Source organism: Sinohyriopsis cumingii, chromosome 9 (genome assembly GCF_028554795.1).
Source record: "Sinohyriopsis cumingii isolate HCF-2022 chromosome 9, ASM2855479v2, whole genome shotgun sequence".
Taxonomy (NCBI): domain Eukaryota; kingdom Metazoa; phylum Mollusca; class Bivalvia; order Unionida; family Unionidae; genus Sinohyriopsis; species Sinohyriopsis cumingii.
The window spans coordinates 102355510-102375470 of record NC_142969.1 but is presented as its reverse complement, the minus strand read 5'-3'; the positions used below and the strand labels follow the sequence as shown (position 1 = coordinate 102375470).

The 19961-nt window shown below is 35.9% G+C and overlaps 1 protein-coding gene across 1 annotated transcript in view; it reads right to left on the bottom strand.

The window, feature by feature from the left end:
* The window catches only part of LOC149792355 (von Willebrand factor D and EGF domain-containing protein-like), a 105441-nt gene that overhangs the window by 31036 nt on the left and 54444 nt on the right, over positions 1–19961 (bottom strand). Inside the window, exons 6-9 of the mRNA XM_089969563.1 lie at positions 19208–19327; positions 8358–8477; positions 1780–1899; positions 1016–1135 (exon numbers count right to left, since the gene is read on the bottom strand). Of these exons, the coding sequence (XP_089825689.1) occupies positions 1016–1135; positions 1780–1899; positions 8358–8477; positions 19208–19327 (480 nt within the window). The remainder of the gene's footprint in view (positions 1–1015; positions 1136–1779; positions 1900–8357; positions 8478–19207; positions 19328–19961) is intronic.

Genomic DNA, 19961 nt, shown 5'->3' with positions numbered 1-19961 from the left:
TACTGCTGGAAATATTTTGGACAAGATTGTCATTGTTTTTGTCAATGTAACACATGTGCTGCAAATGAAGTGTTTCATTAATGCACGGAAATAATTCAATGACATAAAGATTTAAAAACGAGAATTTCCTGCCTCGTCTCTCACATGTCACAATTGTTTTCACATTGATCCTAGTGAATATTGATACAAGTTAAATGATCGTTTCTAGATCTGGATCGCAATGTCATCAAGTTGCTGTTGTATTATCCATGTTCCATACATAACATTTCCCATATATTATGCCCATAAGTAGCAATAATAATTTCAAGAATATTTTGTGGATTCTCCCTTTCCCCAGAAAAATAAAATAAAATTGAAACCGGACATTACGTTCGAATGTCATCGGAAGATAAATGCGATTTTTCAATTTAAGTTCTTTAATTAAAAAAAAACAAACATTTTAAGCTGAAATAGCTTCAAATTCTTGCCTTTAATTTAGATCTTGTTCAATCAGCCATTTGATTAAGTTATGCAAGATCTTGCTCAAATCTGCCATTTGATTAAGTTATGCAAGGTGTTAGATCCATACACTTTGAGCTATTTGCGAAATTGGAAATATTTTATACTCCTTAATGACGTAAACAAATTTCCCTTTTACAACCTTTGTACATTCCAGGATATATACTGTCGTCTGCTCTAGCAATGTCTTACTTATTTACTTATATGTTGTCATGTTACCTCCGCGTGTTTAATATTCTTGTTGTGATTGGAAATGCTGACTAGTGATGGTTGTCTGTGTAGATTAGAAACGCCACCTTATAAAATGTTTCCATTTGTGATATGCAGATATGACACTTATATGTGGCCTGAGATTTACTTTCATTAATAAAGATTATGTACTGTTCGGTTCAGTACATACTAGTGTTTTAGTACTGAACAGAAAAATACACTTTACTATAATAATCATTCGGTAGTCTATGCCGCGTTTAAATATTGCGCATCAATTGCTGTTTAAAGCAGTCGACCGATTGTTTACCTTCACATGTAATTCCGTTTCCAGTAAATCCATCCATACAGGTACAGTTATAGCTTCCGGCTGTGTTATGACACTCGGCATAGATGTCACATCCTTGTAAGTCATAGCATTCGTCGATGTCTTAAGAAAAATACACTAAATCAGTTTACGATGCCCAAACCTAATAGGAAGACCTTAACCCTGCACGGCATGATCTTGTTATGTACCTTTAGCCGATTGGCCATTAGCAAGTATTTACATACACAGTTACGTTTGCTAAAGAAATTATTGGTGACACTTTTGCTAAAGAAATTATTGGTGACACTTTTGTGAAATAAATCTATCGCATGTACATGTATGAAATAAATACTAAAGAGATATACTTACGCATACAAACCCACACTTCCATGTACACTCATACATGCAATTATACAATTGTACAAAACTAGATGTACATACATATTCCTACCAACATACACACATACATACATACATACATACATACATACATACATACACATACCCCACACTGGCAAAGACGCAAAAAGTGTCATCATTATACAAGTAGAAGAATACATTGGATATAGAATATAACCTGTAATTTTGATTGAGTTTGACATTTCACGTGCATTGCGAAGACTGGATGTTCATTAAGTGATTTAATGAGGATATGTGTCTATATTATTACCACCAAATGGCATTATAAGAAGCAGTATAGTAATTTGTGTAAGCTGGTAAAATTTCGCTAAGCAATGACAGTTTTACGTGCTCGACACATTATTTACCTGCACATGTAGTTCCACTTCCCGTAAATCCATCCTTGCATACACAATAAAAGCTGCCAAATATGTTATGACAATCACCATTAACATCACAACGTTTTATGTCATTACATTCGTCGATGTCTGAAGTAAACGAGACATTAAATAAGTTATGTTATAACCGAACCTTATATTTAGATATGAATGCTATATAGTACAATAGGAAATCTTAATTGTTTAGATGAAGCGGCAGGTATCTGCAAAGATCAAATTTATGTCACACTTTATTGTTTGTCATAATTTTTCACACACACACACGACGAGTATTACGACTTGAGGACTTAAACCATGTAAAAGAAAGAAACAACAAGTTTAAAACATTAAACAATTAATTTATTTCTATGAGTTACTAAGTGAAAATTTAAGAGACACGATGTTGTTAACTACATTCCGAATAATTATAAATATCCTATCACAAGTTCATAAGTGTACAATGTTCTGAATGACTTTCGATACACGTTAGGTTCCGATGTATCATAATCTTGAATGTTCTGATATACCATAGTCCTGATTGTCCTGAAGTAAAACCATGATACAGTCCAGAATTTCGTTGAAAGAGTTCTAATTAATTCCGAAATAAAGTATAAATCTAAATTTCAATCCATTCCAATGATTGATTTAAATAAATATTTCACTCTTGAATTATAACTGAACACAACTGTTACCTCTGTCAAGATATGGCTTCCAGAGACGGATTTTAAGATAGGAATGATTTATTTGCTTACCGAGTCAGCTATATATATATAGACAGTACTACTTGGTCCACGACACAATGGAATGTTATCAAAAAGTAATCATTTCAATGGCAGATTCCACTAACATGTAAACAAAGCTATTACTTGAACTAAAATATTAACTTGGAATTTCAATATGATCTAATTCTGCAATTTTTTAAACGTAACGGTGTTTCACTTGGAACTGAAAATAAAGTCATTTGCAACACTTCACGAAACTATTTTGCATCTGCATGAACAATTGCAGTCTCGTATAATAAATATTTGACTTGCATTTTCAGACTGCTAAAGGCAAGCGAGCATTCCCAGATCTGAATCACAAAGTCAGGAAGATGTTGGTTTTACAATATATGCTACATTCAATATGTTTCTTCTACAGCTTGGTTATAATCAATTGTTCTCACTATCGGAGCTAAGGGAGGCTTTAGATAAGGCCCGTGATACATCCGCTGGGCCTGACGAAATACATTACCAGTTTTTGAAACACCTGCCAGAATCATCATTAACATCTCTTTTGAAACTCTTCAATGATTTATGGATTACTGGTAATGTACCAAAAATCTGGAAAGAAGCAACTGTAATACCAGTCCCCAAACCCGGTAAAGATAGCGAAGACCCCAACAGCTATCGACCAATTGCACTCACAAGCTGTGTGTGCAAAACAATGGAACGAATGATCAATTCTCGGCTTGTCTGGTACTTGGAAACTAACAATTTAATATCTCCTTTCCAAAGTGGCTTTCGATATGGCCGTAGCACCAATGATCATCTGGTTAGACTGGAAACATTTATTCGCGATGCATTTATTAAGAAAATACATTTAGTAGAGGTTTTCTTTGATTTAGAAAAGGCCTATGACACTACATGGAAGTACGGGATACTAAATGACCTGAACGATCTAGGTATAAAAGGCCGTCTGCCCTCTTTCATATCCAACTTTCTCTCCGACAGAGAATTCAAAGTAAGAGTCGGCTCTACCCTCTCAGATCTGCACGAGCAAGAGATGGGTGTGCCCCAGGGCAGTATTTTATCTGTGACGCTCTTTAACATTAAAATTAATAGCATCACCAAGTGTTTGACTCCTGGTGTGGATTGCTCGTTATACGTTGATGATTTTCTAATATGTTATCGGTCAAAGCACATGCATACAATTGAAAGACAACTGCAGCAAAATATAAACAAAATTCAAAATTGGGCCAATGCAAACGGTTTCAAATTCTCGAAATCAAAAACGGTATGCATGCATTTCTGTCAGTTACGAAAACATCACGATGAACCGAACCTCACACTGGATGGAACACCTATTCCAGTTCTTGAGGAAACCAAATTTTTAGGTATAATCTTTGACAGAAAACTGACCTTTATTCCACACCTAAAGAACTTGAAAGCTAAATGCTTAAAAGCACTTGACCTACTTAAAGTAGTAGCGCACACTGACTGGGGTGCTGATAGAAAAGTCATACTCAGTTTATATAGAACGTTTATACGGTCCAAACTGGACTATGGTTGCGTTGTGTATAGTTCAGCCAGAAAATCATATTTGAAAATGCTTGACCCAATTCATCATAGGGAATAAGACTGGCTCTGTGAGCATTTAAAACATCCCCTTGTGAAAGCCTACTAGCTGAACCACCGTTATCGCATCGTAGAGAAATGTTTTCCGCACAGTATGCTCTCAAATTAAAATCAAACCCTCAGAATCCTGCTTTTTCGGCTGTTTTTCAACCCAAATACAAAACCTTATACGAAAACAAACCAAACGCCATACCTTCCTTTGGCATTAGAATATCATCCAACTTTGACAGTTCAAAAATTGATCTTTCTACAATTCAGAAAACGTTCATCTCCGAAACACCACCCTGGCTACTTAAACAACCAAAAGTACTTTTTACGCTACACGATGGAAAAAATCGGAGACAAACCCTTCCGTCCTCCACAACTCTTATCAAGAACTTCTCACCGAATATGAAAACTACACAAGAATTTATACCGACGGATCAAAGGATGAGGAAAAGGCTGCTGCAGCCTTTGTTTGTGGAGATCACACAACGCAAGTTCGCTTACCAAATGGAACATCAGTTTTTACAGCCGAAATGAGAGCAATAGACCTTGTTCTGCAACATATAGAAAAGAAATATATTTTAAACAGTATCATCTTCGCCGCCTCGCTCTCTGTACTCCAGTCACTACACAATAGAAAACTGGAGAACCCATTATTAAAAAACATACTCTTCAAAAATACCGAGCTGAGTGTCTCCCACAATATAATATACTGTTGGTTACCTAGCCATATTGGTATTAAAGGTAACGAAAACGCAGATCGCGCTGCTAAAATGGCCCTTACTCAAGAACCATCTGATTTTAAAATACCGTATACTGATTTTAAACCTTGTATCAGAAAGTTCTTTCGTCAGAAGTGGCAGGCATCATGGAATCATGCCGTGAATAATAAACTTCATGCAATCAAGCCAACTCTAGGAGAATGGACTCCTTCCTACAGAACCATGCGTAGGGAGGAGGTAGTCATTGCAAGAGTCCGAATTGGTCATACTTACATCACCCACTCCAATTTACTAAAAGGTGAAGACCCACCAGAGTGCATTTCTTGCAATGAACCATAAACTGTCAAGCACTTTATGATAGAGTGTTTTGATCTGCAACCTACGCGCGATCGTTATTACATTGTGCATGACATGAAAGAACTTTCTGATACTATAAATATCACTCGTATTATAGAGTTCCTGAAAGCAGTAAATATTTACTCTAAACTTTAACATTTATGATGTCACCTTGTGCAGTTTTATGCAATATATATACCGTCCCTTTTTAATACCTTTTCATCAGTTTTCATTAACATACAGCATTTACATCCCCCGTTGATCGGGAAGCTTTATTTTTCACCTTTACCATCTTACCGTTTTAATTTCAACTATTTGTGTTTTAATATCGCTGGTCGATATGAGACTTATCATAATTTTTAAAAGATTATACATATAACATTTTGTTTGGCGCTAAATAGCCTTACAGTGCTGATGCGCCGTTAAAAATAAAAATCAATCAATCAGTTCTACAGCTTGGATTTGACTAAGAATAATAATTTTAAAACAATCCTCTGTGGGTTCCGCTTCACCCCCATCTCCCTACAATATGCCACACAGTTGCATGTTGGAGACAGAAGGAAGATTAATATAGCATCTGATTCTTACTTTAAATAATTTCAACATGCCGCCATGCAATTTAGATTTCGCTTAAGCCTAACTGTACATTATCTTACAAGGTTTTAAATATATAGCAGTGTTTTTAAATCCTCAATGTGTACAAAAGGTTCAAAGGAGATGGAAATCAAGTCACACCTTTGTCTGACCATAGTCTAGAAATAAAAAACTTTGTCATTTTAATAGCACATTGAGAAGATAAAGATGAAGAAACTTTTTTCTTGACAGATAAAGGCCAACCGCCTTACAAGACTATGTTTTAATACAATTTAAGGCATATATGAACGGTCAATGAAATATTAAGTGTAAAAATAACTGAAGTAAATGTACATGTTATTCGGCTTATGTAACATAAAGGTTCTGCTTTAATTATCCATATTCATATTGTCCGAGTTACAAAGCTTAATAAAATACGATAATACATGCATATACGTATCAGGAATATGTTATCGTCGTTTAATTAATTAATGGTAACACGATTAACACCTGTAAGAATACAAAAATATATCATATTCATAACTAATGAGCGGGAACTAACGAACAGTCTTTTCTTCTTGACAGGAAACGACCAATTGTGATGGAGGTAAAGTTTGCACGTGCTATTTGGGAGCGAATAATACCTGTTTGGCAGGTTTTTGGATTGCATGAACTATATAAAAATGTTTATAGTACGCGTACTGGATGATTAAATGAATGAATGGGTGATATAATATATAAATGAATGAAGTTACCACTGTAGACAAAGACAACACGAATAAACACAACTTTACAACAGTTACATTAGAAACAAATGCAAACGTACTATCATTATCAACAATAAAATATTGTAAAGAGTAATTTGTTTCAACGATCAAACGGATACTATCCCTCTGAAAAGCAGAATGTCAAACTAGTATGGAATAATTACGTGTTACAAACACAATACACTGTACAACATGATCATTAAACATTGCCCATCAATGGCATAGTTGCGTGTCAAAAGTTTCAATAATAATAATCATAATAATAATAATAAGGATTATTTAATCATGTTTAGCATTACCGATAGAGAGATATGGTAGGATACTTTTAAATAATCAGAACCAAGGCCATTGATTGTTTTATACTTCACGCAGCCTTTGTACAACTTAGCACATTCACAAAAATCACAACCAATTTAACATTAAAAAAAAACTTCAGACGATTGTGTGCAAATGTCAGTTTTACTCATTATTCGAGCATCTTGTATTTGAAATTTAGTAATATGTTCAGTTAACCGGTACTATACTGTTGCTATCATAATCTCAGATTTGGTAAATATAGTTATTATAATATAGGTTAAGAATATTTGCATGTGTATAATTTTATATAATTTGCATAAATATAGTCTGTTTACTCATTAAAAAAAATGAGTTGATTAACTTTTGTTTCCCAATGAAGTGTTATCAATGAAGATATATAATATTTTAGCAAGAATTCAGAGGCAAGTTCAAAGTCATTGAGTATAAGTATGAAAGCGGGAACTTCCGACTTCAGACACGTTTTTGATAGATATATTTGCATCATATTTTGCGTGCACCGCCCCTGAAATGATTTATTATCGAGCTTAAGATGATACTTCATATCCGATGTAGAGCTACCTGTATCACCAACTAATATATCGGAATTACAGTATTTAAGACAAAGATGACTACCATACTATTTAGACTTATCATATGGAAAACATTATCTTGATCTTTAGCTATCAAGAGATAGATTAATAGAGTGTACATGTATCCGCGGCAACATTTTAATATATTTCTTACAGGGGCAGAAGTTGAAAGGCAGAATGTAAAGAATGGTTTTACAGAGGGAGAATATCATTTTTTTAGATTTCGTGTGGATGTAAAACAGTCGGTGCATTCGAATAGGATACAATGCATGCACATACATTGTTAACCTGCATTAATGTGCATGAGTGAGTCAAGACCATGGCAACCATATATAAACTCAGAATGAAAGCTTTATGACTCGTTTCCGTTCATGATATGTGATTTAGCTTGATTAACTCAGGCGTACCACCTGTCAGTCAATATATCATTGCTATCATTAATTGTATAATTTGAACTCTGTATGAGTTGTACTTTATTTGAATGTCTGTTACTAACATCTCTGTTACAAAAACTTGTAGTATTTCTCTATTCAGATCAACATTTCCGAGCTAGATAAAACAAATCTTGAAGGTGATGTTGTATGTATGTTCCATCCATTATACGTCTTCTACAAGTTTGGAATGACTCAAATAATTGTATAACAGTATTTGTAGAGTTCCCCTTGTACACTCACACCCACTCACCAAGGAAACATTAATTTAAACTATATAATTACGATCGTCAGAAAATGAACTTGACCGGAGGTGTAAACTAATTCCAATGTAATTCTCAGCTTTACTAATTTTAGTATGCTGCCATTTAATTCACATCTGCTTACTGATTACATTACTCAGTGTATTTGGCGATAGCAGCGTTTAACATGTTCGACACAAAACTACAGCAATTTAAGAACATTCAGTCAATTATAGTCTGGGCAAATATCACTCAACTGTGGCAGTTAAAATACTGGTCCAAATATTTACCTGTACAGGTAGTTCCATTTCCAACAAGTCCATTTTTACAGGTACAGTTATAGCTGCCAGCTGTGTTACGACACTCGGCATTGACGTGGCAAATATCTGGGACACTGCATTCATCGATGTCTAAAGAAAATGAGTCATTAAGTAAGTTTATGTTTACAAACCTTGCCGTTAGACCGAATGCAATATACTGAAATCGATAAATCTATGTATATTAAACATGCGCACATTCATTCGTTGGATCAGAAGATGTGGTTATTCAGTTTCCATCAAATTGCAAACTTTTCAGTGAGCCCAATACGCACAGGCTTGATTAAGACTTCATTGAGGGAACTGTGCACAATATACATATTAATTAACGATAGAACCAATAAAATGTACTTTCTTGCAACAGTATTCAAAATCCTAATGCCTTTAAAATGATTCCATTTAAACGTTTGTTTCATTGCTTGATGAAAAAGATCATACTTTTGCGCCAAGTTGTTTAATACTACTAATCCTTGATTTAATGAAAGAAGGCAGACCATTTAATAGCTATTATTATATCGAAAGTGGACTATTTCGGCCTAGTGTAGCTAAACCCGTTTGGATTTAAGTGGAGCATGTTTATTACGTGAGGATAAAAGACATCTCAGACCAAGCATTAATCGCATGGTCCCGATCGAGTGATATGAATGATGGAATCTTGAATGCTGAGTATATTTAATAAAGAAACACATTATTATCAAATTAATTGAATGATCTGTGAATACAATTTGTATGAATATTTCAGCGTGGTCTGACAATTTTATTTCCGCGAAACGCAGACAGGATAGTGTCCTCATAGAACGTTCTCGGGTATAACGGTTTCGGGTATGGACTACGGGTGTGTTTTGCAAATGCGATCAGTTAAAGTAGATGTCGCCTCATTTCCCATTGTTGGTTCATCACAAGTTGGGGTATGCAATGGGAGATAACCAAGTCGTTCCAATTAAATAATATTTTATTCCAAACATCTTAAAGCGGATAAATATGATGCATTCCAAATTACGCATGCAATGGTACGCTCATTTTCAGTGTCGAAAATGTACATCCAAGTAGAAGGCGAGGTAGGTGTAAGGTTAACTGACAATACAAGTGTGTATTTATTTAGTGAGGGAAGTCATTATAGATATAAATATGTGTACCACCTTTTTTATATGTCATAGACGTTACTTCTTAACTCGGTTGAAATATAAAAAAGCAATTCCATCACCAAACTGATGTTCTGCGTCTTATTGTATCCTTCAAAAGCAATTAAAGAATCCTCAATATATCTTTGTAAAAATATGTTTCTCAAAGACCATATCTTTTGAGAATGATACAATCCTCACATTAACAAGATAATATAGTTCTCTGCTCGACCTCAGGTCACAAATTAGCATTTTCTAAACACAACCATTACCTAATGGAAAATGATCAGCTAGAATGGTCTAATGAACCTTGTTTACTTAAAACACAATAGCCTATAAAATTCAATTTGGAATCTCCAAAACCCTGACCCATATTAACATGTTTACCTAAATAATAATTCGGTTAATAAGCTCATACACATAGAGAATAATGAGGTTATTATTAGTTGTTTACATAAATGAAACACAAAATGAAACAAGTCAATCAGGTCAAGGAGAAATGAACTCAATTTTGGACAAGGTCAAGTCCAGCAAACAATGTTACATTACAATTTCAAAGTTAGATTTACAATATGGATAACACTGTCTTGAACTTTAATTATTGAAAGCAAGCTTCATAGAGTCTACCTTTATCTGAGGCAAAAGTTGAATTCAGTACACGCGAATAATTGGAAAGGAATGTGTGTGTGTGTGTGTGTGTGTGTGTGTGTGTGATTAGGATTTTTAACGTAGCTTTAACAATTTTTCAGTCATATCGCTTCCCCCTGCGGGTCCGGGGTTGTAGAATTGGCCCGACGTGCCTCGCTACGTGTCGTAAAAGGCGACTAAGTAGAGGCAACCTGTTTGCCGTGGGTTGCGTCCCGTGTCGGGGGAGGAAAGGATCCTGGTAGTTGAGCAGAGGCTTTCCCTGCAATACTCTACTTTGGCCTCTACTTCTCTTAGACGGGTGGTCGGGATGGGCCCGGTTCCGACAAATCGGCTGGTCACGCCGAGCCCTAGGAGGTCTTTATTAACTTTCTCACCTTCTTTCTCTTTCTCCTTGTATCTCTCTTGATACCACCGTTGCCCCTATATTCTATTCCTTTATATTTCCCTTTTCCAAGTCTTAGAAGGCTTCCTAGAAGGCGGTGGCTTAACGGGTCAATCGGGGGGTAATTTTACCGACCTTAGAAACTGGCGACTTCACTGATCAATCAAAGGTAATTTTATCAACTGAGCATGGCATTTGTGTATCCCTGGCACTTGAAAAGTGTCCCCTTGTTGGGCTCCTTGGTGGGTGGGGAGCACGGGTGCTGAATTTTTAATCTAGCCATCATGGATAATTCCAAAAAAAAATCAAAATAAAAGATCGAAACCCTTATCAGAGTCTGACGATGAACCATGTAGTGTGGAGTCATTTCCACGCTTCATGGTCATACAGTCAAAAGATGCCACGAAACCGCTTGCCGCACTATCTCCATTTGTCATCGAAAAGACTATCACAGGATCGATTGGCACACCCAAAAGTGTTAAAAAGTTGAAATCGGGTTGTCTTCTTATTGAGTGTGAGCGACGAGGTCAATTAGACAATATCAGGAAAATGAAAACGTTCTTTGATATCCCAGTAACCTCATTCGCTCACACCACACTGAATACGTCCAAAGGCGTGATTCGCTGCCGTGACTTGGCTGGAGTCACCGATGCTGACATCATCGAAGGAATGAAAAGTGAAGGTGTCACTGCAGTCCGACGAATACGTATTAAACGTAATAACAATCTGCAGGACACCAACACCATTGTACTCACCTTCAACAGGCCAACTGTACCCAAAGTGGTAAAAGTTGGCTTTTTGCATGTAAAGGTAGAGATTTACATTCCCAACCCCCTTCGATGTTATAAGTGTCAAAAATACGGCCATCACGAAGACCGCTGCTCCAAGAGCCAAATATGTGGCCGATGCGGAGACAATGCTCATCAGGAATCTGATTGTAGAGCAACTCCGCATTGTGTCAAGTGCGGAAAAGAGCACCACGCAAATTCCAAGGATTGCGATACCTGGAAACAGGAGAAGGAAATTCAGAGGGTAAAATACACAAATAATATTCCCTATCCAGAAGCCAGAAAAATTGTACAGGCAAAAACAGCCCATCCTGGCCCATCCTTCTCCACTGTAGTGAAGAGCAATCCTAAAACAACGAAGGACGCTCAAACACAAACAGAAGCACCCGATTCAACACCAAATTCAAACACCCCCCATTACCAAGCACAGAGAAACACGGCATCTACTCAGACTACATTTAATAATACCCAACAACCTAAATCACCAAAGAGTAAAAAATCTCACGGAAACAGGCAACAAAAGGGGTCAGATGACCCCATCAAACTTTATAACAGGTTTGGAGACATCGAGAGCATGGATGCAGAAGAATCTGCTCCATGCGCCCAAGGGAACTCCAGACCTACAAACAAAAAATTCACCCCCGTACTTCCTCCAGAGAAATAACAAAACAAATTCCCTCTGCGAAAGGTCTAACCTAGCTCCACAATCTTTAATTTCAATTTATAATGAAAAACACTATCATACAATGGAATTGTCGAGGACTTAAAGCAAATTACAATGATATTCTCCTGCTTTTAAACGAACATGATCCTGCGGTACTATGCCTTCAAGAAACATTCTTGAACGATACGGACAATATCACATTTAAAAACTACTCCCTGTTTAACACCTGCTCTCCAAATGTTGATAGGGCATCAGGAGGAGTTTCTGTTATTGTAAACAACAGAGCTCCTCATAGCTTCATTCATTTAAACACCAATTTACAAGCCATTGCTGTAAGCGTCACTCTACATCAAGTGATTACATTTTGCTCTATTTATTTACCACCAAACACTAACCTAGTACCAAACGAACTCGACAATCTTGTTCAACAGCTTCCCGCACCCTTTGTTTTACTCGGGGATTTTAATGCCCATAACATTTTATGGGGATCAAATCATATAAGTGACAGAGGTCACAAAGTTGAAGACTTTATTTCTAGACACGATCTGTGTCTATATAATACCAAAACCCCTACATATTTACACCCAGGCACGGGTACATACACAAGCATCGATTTGACAATTTGTTCTCCTTCTCTGCTTTTGGACTATGAATGGAAGGTCGATGATGACCTTCACAGCAGCGATCACTTCCCAATCTTTCTTGTAAATCTTAACTCTACAGTCGATGAAGTAATTCCACAATGGAATTTAAAGAAGGCCGACTGGGCCAAGTTTGAAACACTGTGTAAAACTAGGCTGAATGAGGATACAGTTTTCAATGTTGACGACACCATTCAGCATTTTACATCTATTTTAATAGAGATTGCAGAAGAATCCGTTCCCAAGTCCTCGCCATATTGTAAAAGAACCCAAAAACCTTGGGTCACTAAGGAATGTAAGGAAGCCATTAAACTACGCCGAGAAGCATTAAGGAAATTTAATAATCAACCGACGCCCGAAAACTTAAATATATATCGCATTGCCCGGGCCAAAGCTCGCCGCATAATCAAAGAAAGTAAAAGAGCATCATGGAAGAAGTATGTTTCTTCTTTAAACTCTCGTTCCTCTGTTAAGAAAGTTTGGGACACTATACGCAAAATAAAGGGAAAGAGAAAGCAAAACCCTCTCCGACATCTGACACTGAACAATAACAACTTTAGTTCAAAACGTGACATTGCAAATATTCTTGCTGACAGTTTCTCGAAAAATTCCTCATCATCTAATTATTCAGAAGCCTTCCGAAAACTTAAAACTCAAAAAGAAAAGTCACGTTTAAAATTCACATCCAACAACTCGGAAAGTTATAATCAATTGTTCTCACTATCGGAGCTTAGGGAGGCTTTAGATAAGGCCCATGATACATCCGCTGGGCCTGACGAGATACATTACCAGTTTCTGAAACACCTTCCAGAATCATCATTAACATCTCTTTTGAAACTCTTCAATGATTTATGGATTACTGGTAATGTACCAAAAATCTGGAAAGAAGCAACTGTAATACCAGTCCCCAAACCCGGTAAAGATAGCGAAGACCCCAACAGCTATCGACCAATTGCACTCACAAGCTGTGTGTGCAAAACAATGGAACGAATGATCAATTCTCGGCTTGTCTGGTATTTGGAAACTAACAATTTAATATCTCCTTCCCAAAGTGGCTTTCGATATGGCCGTAGCACCAGTGATCATCTGGTTAGACTGGAAACATTTATTCGCGATGCATTTATTAAGAAAGAACATTTAGTAGCGGTTTTCTTTGATTTAGAAAAGGCCTATGACACGACATGGAAGTACGGGATACTAAATGACCTGAACGATCTAGGTCTAAAAGGCCGTCTGCCCTCTTTCATATCCAACTTTCTCTCCGACAGAGAATTCAAAGTAAGAGTCGGCTCTACCCTCTCAGATCTGCACGAGCAAGAGATGGGTGTGCCCCAGGGCAGTATTTTATCTGTGACGCTCTTTAACATTAAAATTAATAGCATCACCAAGTGTTTGACTCCTGGTGTGGATTGCTCGTTATACGTTGATGATTTTCTAATATGTTATCGGTCAAAGCACATGCATACAATTGAAAGACAACTGCAGCAAAATATAAACAAAATTCAAAATTGGGCCAATGCAAACGGTTTCAAATTCTCGAAATCAAAAACGGTATGCATGCATTTCTGTCAGTTACGAAAACATCACGATGAACCGAACCTCACACTGGATGGAACACTTATTCCAGTTGTTGAGGAAACCAAATTTTTAGGTATAATCTTTGACAGAAAACTGACCTTTATTCCACACCTAAAGAACTTAAAAGCTAAATGCTTAAAAGCACTTAACCTACTTAAAGTAGTAGCGCACACTGACTGGGGTGCTGATAGAAAAGTCATCCTAAATTTATACAGAACGTTTATTCGCTCCAAACTAGACTATGGTTGCGTTGTGTATGGTTCTGCCAGAAAATCGTATCTTAAAATGCTTGATCCAATTCATCATCAGGGAATGAGACTGGCTCTGGGAGCATTTAAAACATCCCCGTGTGAAAGCATTCTAGCTGAGGCGAATGAACCACCGTTATCGCATCGTAGAGAAATGCTTTCCGCACAGTATGCTCTGAAATTAAAATCAAACCCTCTGAATCCTGCTTTTTCGGCTGTTTTTCAACCCAAATACAAAACATTATACGAAAATAAACCAAACGTCATACTTTCCTTTGGCATTAGAATATCATCCAGCCTTCACAATACAAATATAGATCTTTCTAAAATTCAGAAAACATCCATCTCCGAAACACCACCCTGGCTAATTAAACAACCAAAAGTACGTTTTACGCTACACGATGGAAAAAAATCCGAAACAAACCCTTCTATCTTCCACAACTCTTACCATGAACTCCTCACCGAATTTAAAAACTACACCAGAATTTACACTGATGGATCAAAGGATGAGGAAAAGGCTGCTGCAGCCTTTGTTTGTGGAAATCACACAACGCAAGTTCGCTTACCAAATGGAGCATCAATTTTTACAGCCGAAATCAGAGCAATAAACCTTGTTCTGCAACATATAGAAAAGAACTGTATTTTAAACTGTATCATCTTCTCCGACTCGCTATCAGTACTCCAGTCACTACACAATCGAAAACTGGAGAACCCATTATTGAAAAACATACTCGTCAAATATACCGAGCTGAGTGTCTCCCACAATATAATATACTGTTGGTTACCTAGCCACATTGGTATTAAAGGTAACGAAAAAGCAGATCGCGCTGCTAAAATGGCCCTTTCTCAAGAACCATCTGATTTTAAAATACCATATACTGATTTTAAACCTTGTATCAGAAAGTTCTTACGTCAGAAGTGGCAGGCATCATGGAATGATGCTGTAAATAACAAACTTCATGCAATCAAGCCAACTCTAGGAGAATGGACTCCTTCCTACAGAAGCATTCGTAGGGAGGAGGTAGTCATTGCAAGAATCCGAATTGGTCATACTTATATCACCCACACCCACATTCTAAAAGGTGAAGACCCACCAGAGTGCGTTTCTTGCAATGAACCATTCACTGTCAAGCACTTTATGATAGAGTGCTTTGACCTACAACCTACGCGCGATCGTTATTACATTGTGCATGACATGAAAGAACTTTTTGATAATATAAACATCACTCGTATTATAGAGTTCTTGAAAGCCGTAAATATTTACTCTAAACTCTGACTTTTATGCTATCACCTTGTGCAGTTTTATGCAATATATATACCGTCCCATTTTAATACCTATTCATCTTTTTTACATCTCCCGTTGATTGGGATTCTTTATTTTGCACCGTTACCATCTTACCATTTTTAATTTCAACCATTTGTTCTTTTATATCGCTGGTCGATATAGGACCTTTTATAAGTTTTAAAAGATTATACAAATAACACTTTGTTTGGCGCTAAATAGCCTAAAAGTGCTGATGCGCCGTTAAAAAACAATCAATCAATCAATCAATCAATCAGTCAAGCACTTTATGATAGAGTGTTTTGATCTGCAACCTACGCGCGATCGTTATTACATAGTGCATGACATGAAAGAACTTTTTGATACTATAAATATCACTCGTATTATAGAGTTCCTGAAAGTAGTAAATATTTACTCTAAACTTTAACTTTTATGATGTCACCTTGTGCAGTTTTATGCAATATATATACCGTCCCTTTTTAATACCGTTTCATCATTTTTCATTAACATACAGCATTTACATCCCCCGTTGATCGGGAAGCTTTATTTTTCACCGTTACCATCTTACCGTTTTAATTTCAACTATTTGTGTTTTAATATCGCTGGTCGATATGAGACTTATCATAATTTTTAAAAGATTATACATATAACATTTTGTTTGGCGCTAAATAGCCTTACAGTGCTGATGCGCCGTTAAAAATAAAATCAATCAATCAATCAATCAATCAGTTCTACAGCTTGGCTTTGACTAAGAATAATAATTTTAAAACAATCCTCTGTGGGTTCCGCTTCACCCCCATCTCCCTACAATATACCACACAGTTGCATGTTGGAGACAGAAGGAAGATTAATATAGCATCTGATTCTTACTTTAAATAATTTCAACATGCCGCCATGCAATTTAGATTTCGCTTAAGCCTAACTGTACATTATCTTACAAGGTTTTAAATATATGGCAGTGTTTTCAAATCCTCAATGTGTACAAAAGGTTCAAAGGAGATGGAAATCAAGTCACACCTTTATCTGACCATAATCTAGAAATATAAAACTTTGTCATTTTAATAGCACATTGAGAAGATAAAGATGAACAAACTTTTTTCTTGACAGATAAAGGCCAACCGCCTTACAAGACTATGTTTTAATACAATTTAAGGCATATATGAACGGTCAATGAAATATTAAGTGTAAAAATAACTGAAGTAAATGTACATGTTATTCGGCTTATGTAACATAAAGGTTCTGCTTTAATTATCCATATTTATATTGTCCGAGTTACAAAGCTTAATAAAATACGAGAATACACGCATATACGTATCCGGAATATGTTATCGTCGTTTAATTAATTAATGGTAACACGATTAACACCTGTAAGAATACAAAAATATATCATATTCATAACTAATGAGCGGGAACTAACGAACAGTCTTTTCTTCTTGACAGGAAACGACAAATTGTGATGCAGGTAAAGTTTGCACGTGCTATTTGGGAGCGAATAATGCCTGTTTGGCAGGTTTTTGGATTGCATGAACTATATAAAAATGTTTATAGTACGCGTACTGGATGATTAAATGAATGAATGGGTGATATAATATATCAATGAATGAAGTTACCACTGTAGACAAAGACAACACGAATAAACACAACTTTACAACAGTTACATTAGAAACAAACGCAAACGTACTATCATTATCAACAATAAAATATTGTAAAGAGTAATTTGTTTCAACGATCAAACGGATACTATCCCTCTGAAAAGCAGAATGTCAAACTAGTATGGAATAATTACGTGTTACAAACATAATACACTATACAACATGATCATTAAACATTGCCCATCAATGGCATAGTTGCGTGTCAAAAGTTTCAATAATAATAATCATAATAACAATAATAAGGATTATTTAATCATGTTTAGCATTACCGATAGAGAGATATGGTAGGATACTTTTAAATAATCAGAACCAAGGCCATTGATTGTTTTATACTTCACGCAGCCTTTGTACAACTTAGCACATTCACAAAAATCACAACCAATTTAACATAAAAAAAAACTTCAGACGATTGTGTGCAAATGTCAGTTTTACTCATTATTCGAGCATCTTGTATTTGAAATTTAGTAATATGTTCAGTTAACCGGTACTATACTGTTGCTATCATAATCTCAGATTTGGTAAATATAGTTATTATAATATAGGTTAAGAATATTTGCATGTGTATAATTTTATATAATTTGCATAAATATAGTCTGTTTACTCATTAAAAAAAATGAGTTGATTAACTTTTGTTTCCCAATGAAGTGTTATCAATGAAGATATATAATATTTTAGCAAGAATTCAGAGGCAAGTTCAAAGTCATTGAGTATAAGTATGAAAGCGGGAACTTCCGACTTCAGACAAGTTTTTGATAGATATATTTGCATCATATTTTGCGTGCACCGCCCCTGAAATGATTTATTATCGAGCTTAAGATGATACTTCATATCCGATGTAGAGCTACCTGTATCACCAACTAATATATCGGAATTACAGTATTTAAGACAAAGATGACTACCATACTATTTAGACTTATCATATGGAAAACATTATCTTGATCTTTAGCTATCAAGAGAGAGATTAATAGAGTGTACATGTATCCGCGGCAACATTTTAATATATTTCTTACAGGGGCAGAAGTTGAAAGGCAGAATGTAAAGAATGGTTTTACAGAGGGAGAATATCATTTTTTTAGATTTCGTGTGGATGTAAAACAGTCGGTGCATTCGAATAGGATACAATGCATGCACATACATTGTTAACCTGCATTAATGTGCATGAGTGAGTCAAGACCATGGCAACCATATATAAACTCAGAATGAAAGCTTTATGACTCGTTTCCGTTCATGATATGTGATTTAGCTTGATTAACTCAGGCGTACCACCTGTCAGTCAATATATCATTGCTATCATTAATTGTATAATTTGAACTCTGTATGAGTTGTACTTTATTTGAATGTCTGTTACTAACATCTCTGTTACAAAAACTTGTAGTATTTCTCTATTCAGATCAACATTTCCGAGCTAGATAAAACAAATCTTGAAGGTGATGTTGTATGTATGTTCCATCCATTATACGTCTTCTACAAGTTTGGAATGACTCAAATAATTGTATAACAGTATTTGTGGAGTTCCCCTTGTACACTCACACCCACTCACCAAGGAAACATTAATTTAAACTATATAATTACGATCGTCAGAAAATGAACTTGACCGGAGGTGTAAACTAATTCCAATGTAATTCTCAGCTTTACTAATTTTAGTATGCTGCCATTTAATTCACATCTGCTTACTGATTACATTACTCAGTGTATTTGGCGATAGCAGTGTTTGACATGTTCGACACAAAACTACAGCAATTTAAGAACATTCAGTCAATTATAGTCTGGGCAAATATCACTCAACTGTGGCAGTTAAAATACTGGTCCAAATATTTACCTGTACAGGTAGTTCCATTTCCAACAAGTCCATTTTTACAGGTACAGTTATAGCTGCCAGCTGTGTTACGACACTCGGCATTGACGTGGCAAATATCTGGGACATTGCATTCATCGATGTCTAAAGAAAATGAGTCATTAAGTAAGTTTATGTTTACAAACCTTGCCGTTAGACCGAATGCAATATACTGAAATCGATAAATCTATGTATATTAAACATGCGCACATTCATTCGTTGGATCAGAAGATGTGGTTATTCAGTTTCCATCAAATTGCAAACTTTTCAGTGAGCCCAATACGCACAGGCTTGATTAAGGCTTCACTGAGGGAACTGTGCATAATATACATATTAATTAACGATAGAACCAATAAAATGTACTTTCTTGCAACAGTATTCAAAATCCTAATGTCTTTAAAATGATTCCATTTAAACGTTTGTTTCATTGCTTGATGAAAAAGATCATACTTTTGTGCCAAGTTGTTTAATACTGCTAATCCTTGATTTAATGAAAGAAGGCAGACCATTTAATAGCTATTATTATATCGAAAGTGGACTATTTCGGCCTAGTGTAGCTAAACCCGTTTGGATTTAAGTGGAGCATGCTTATTACGTGAGGATAAAAGACATCTCAGACCAAGCATTAATCGCATGGTCCCGATCGAGTGATATGAATGATGGAATCTTGAATGCTGAGTATATTTAATAAAGAAACACATTATTATCAAATTAATTGAATGATCTGTGAATACAATTT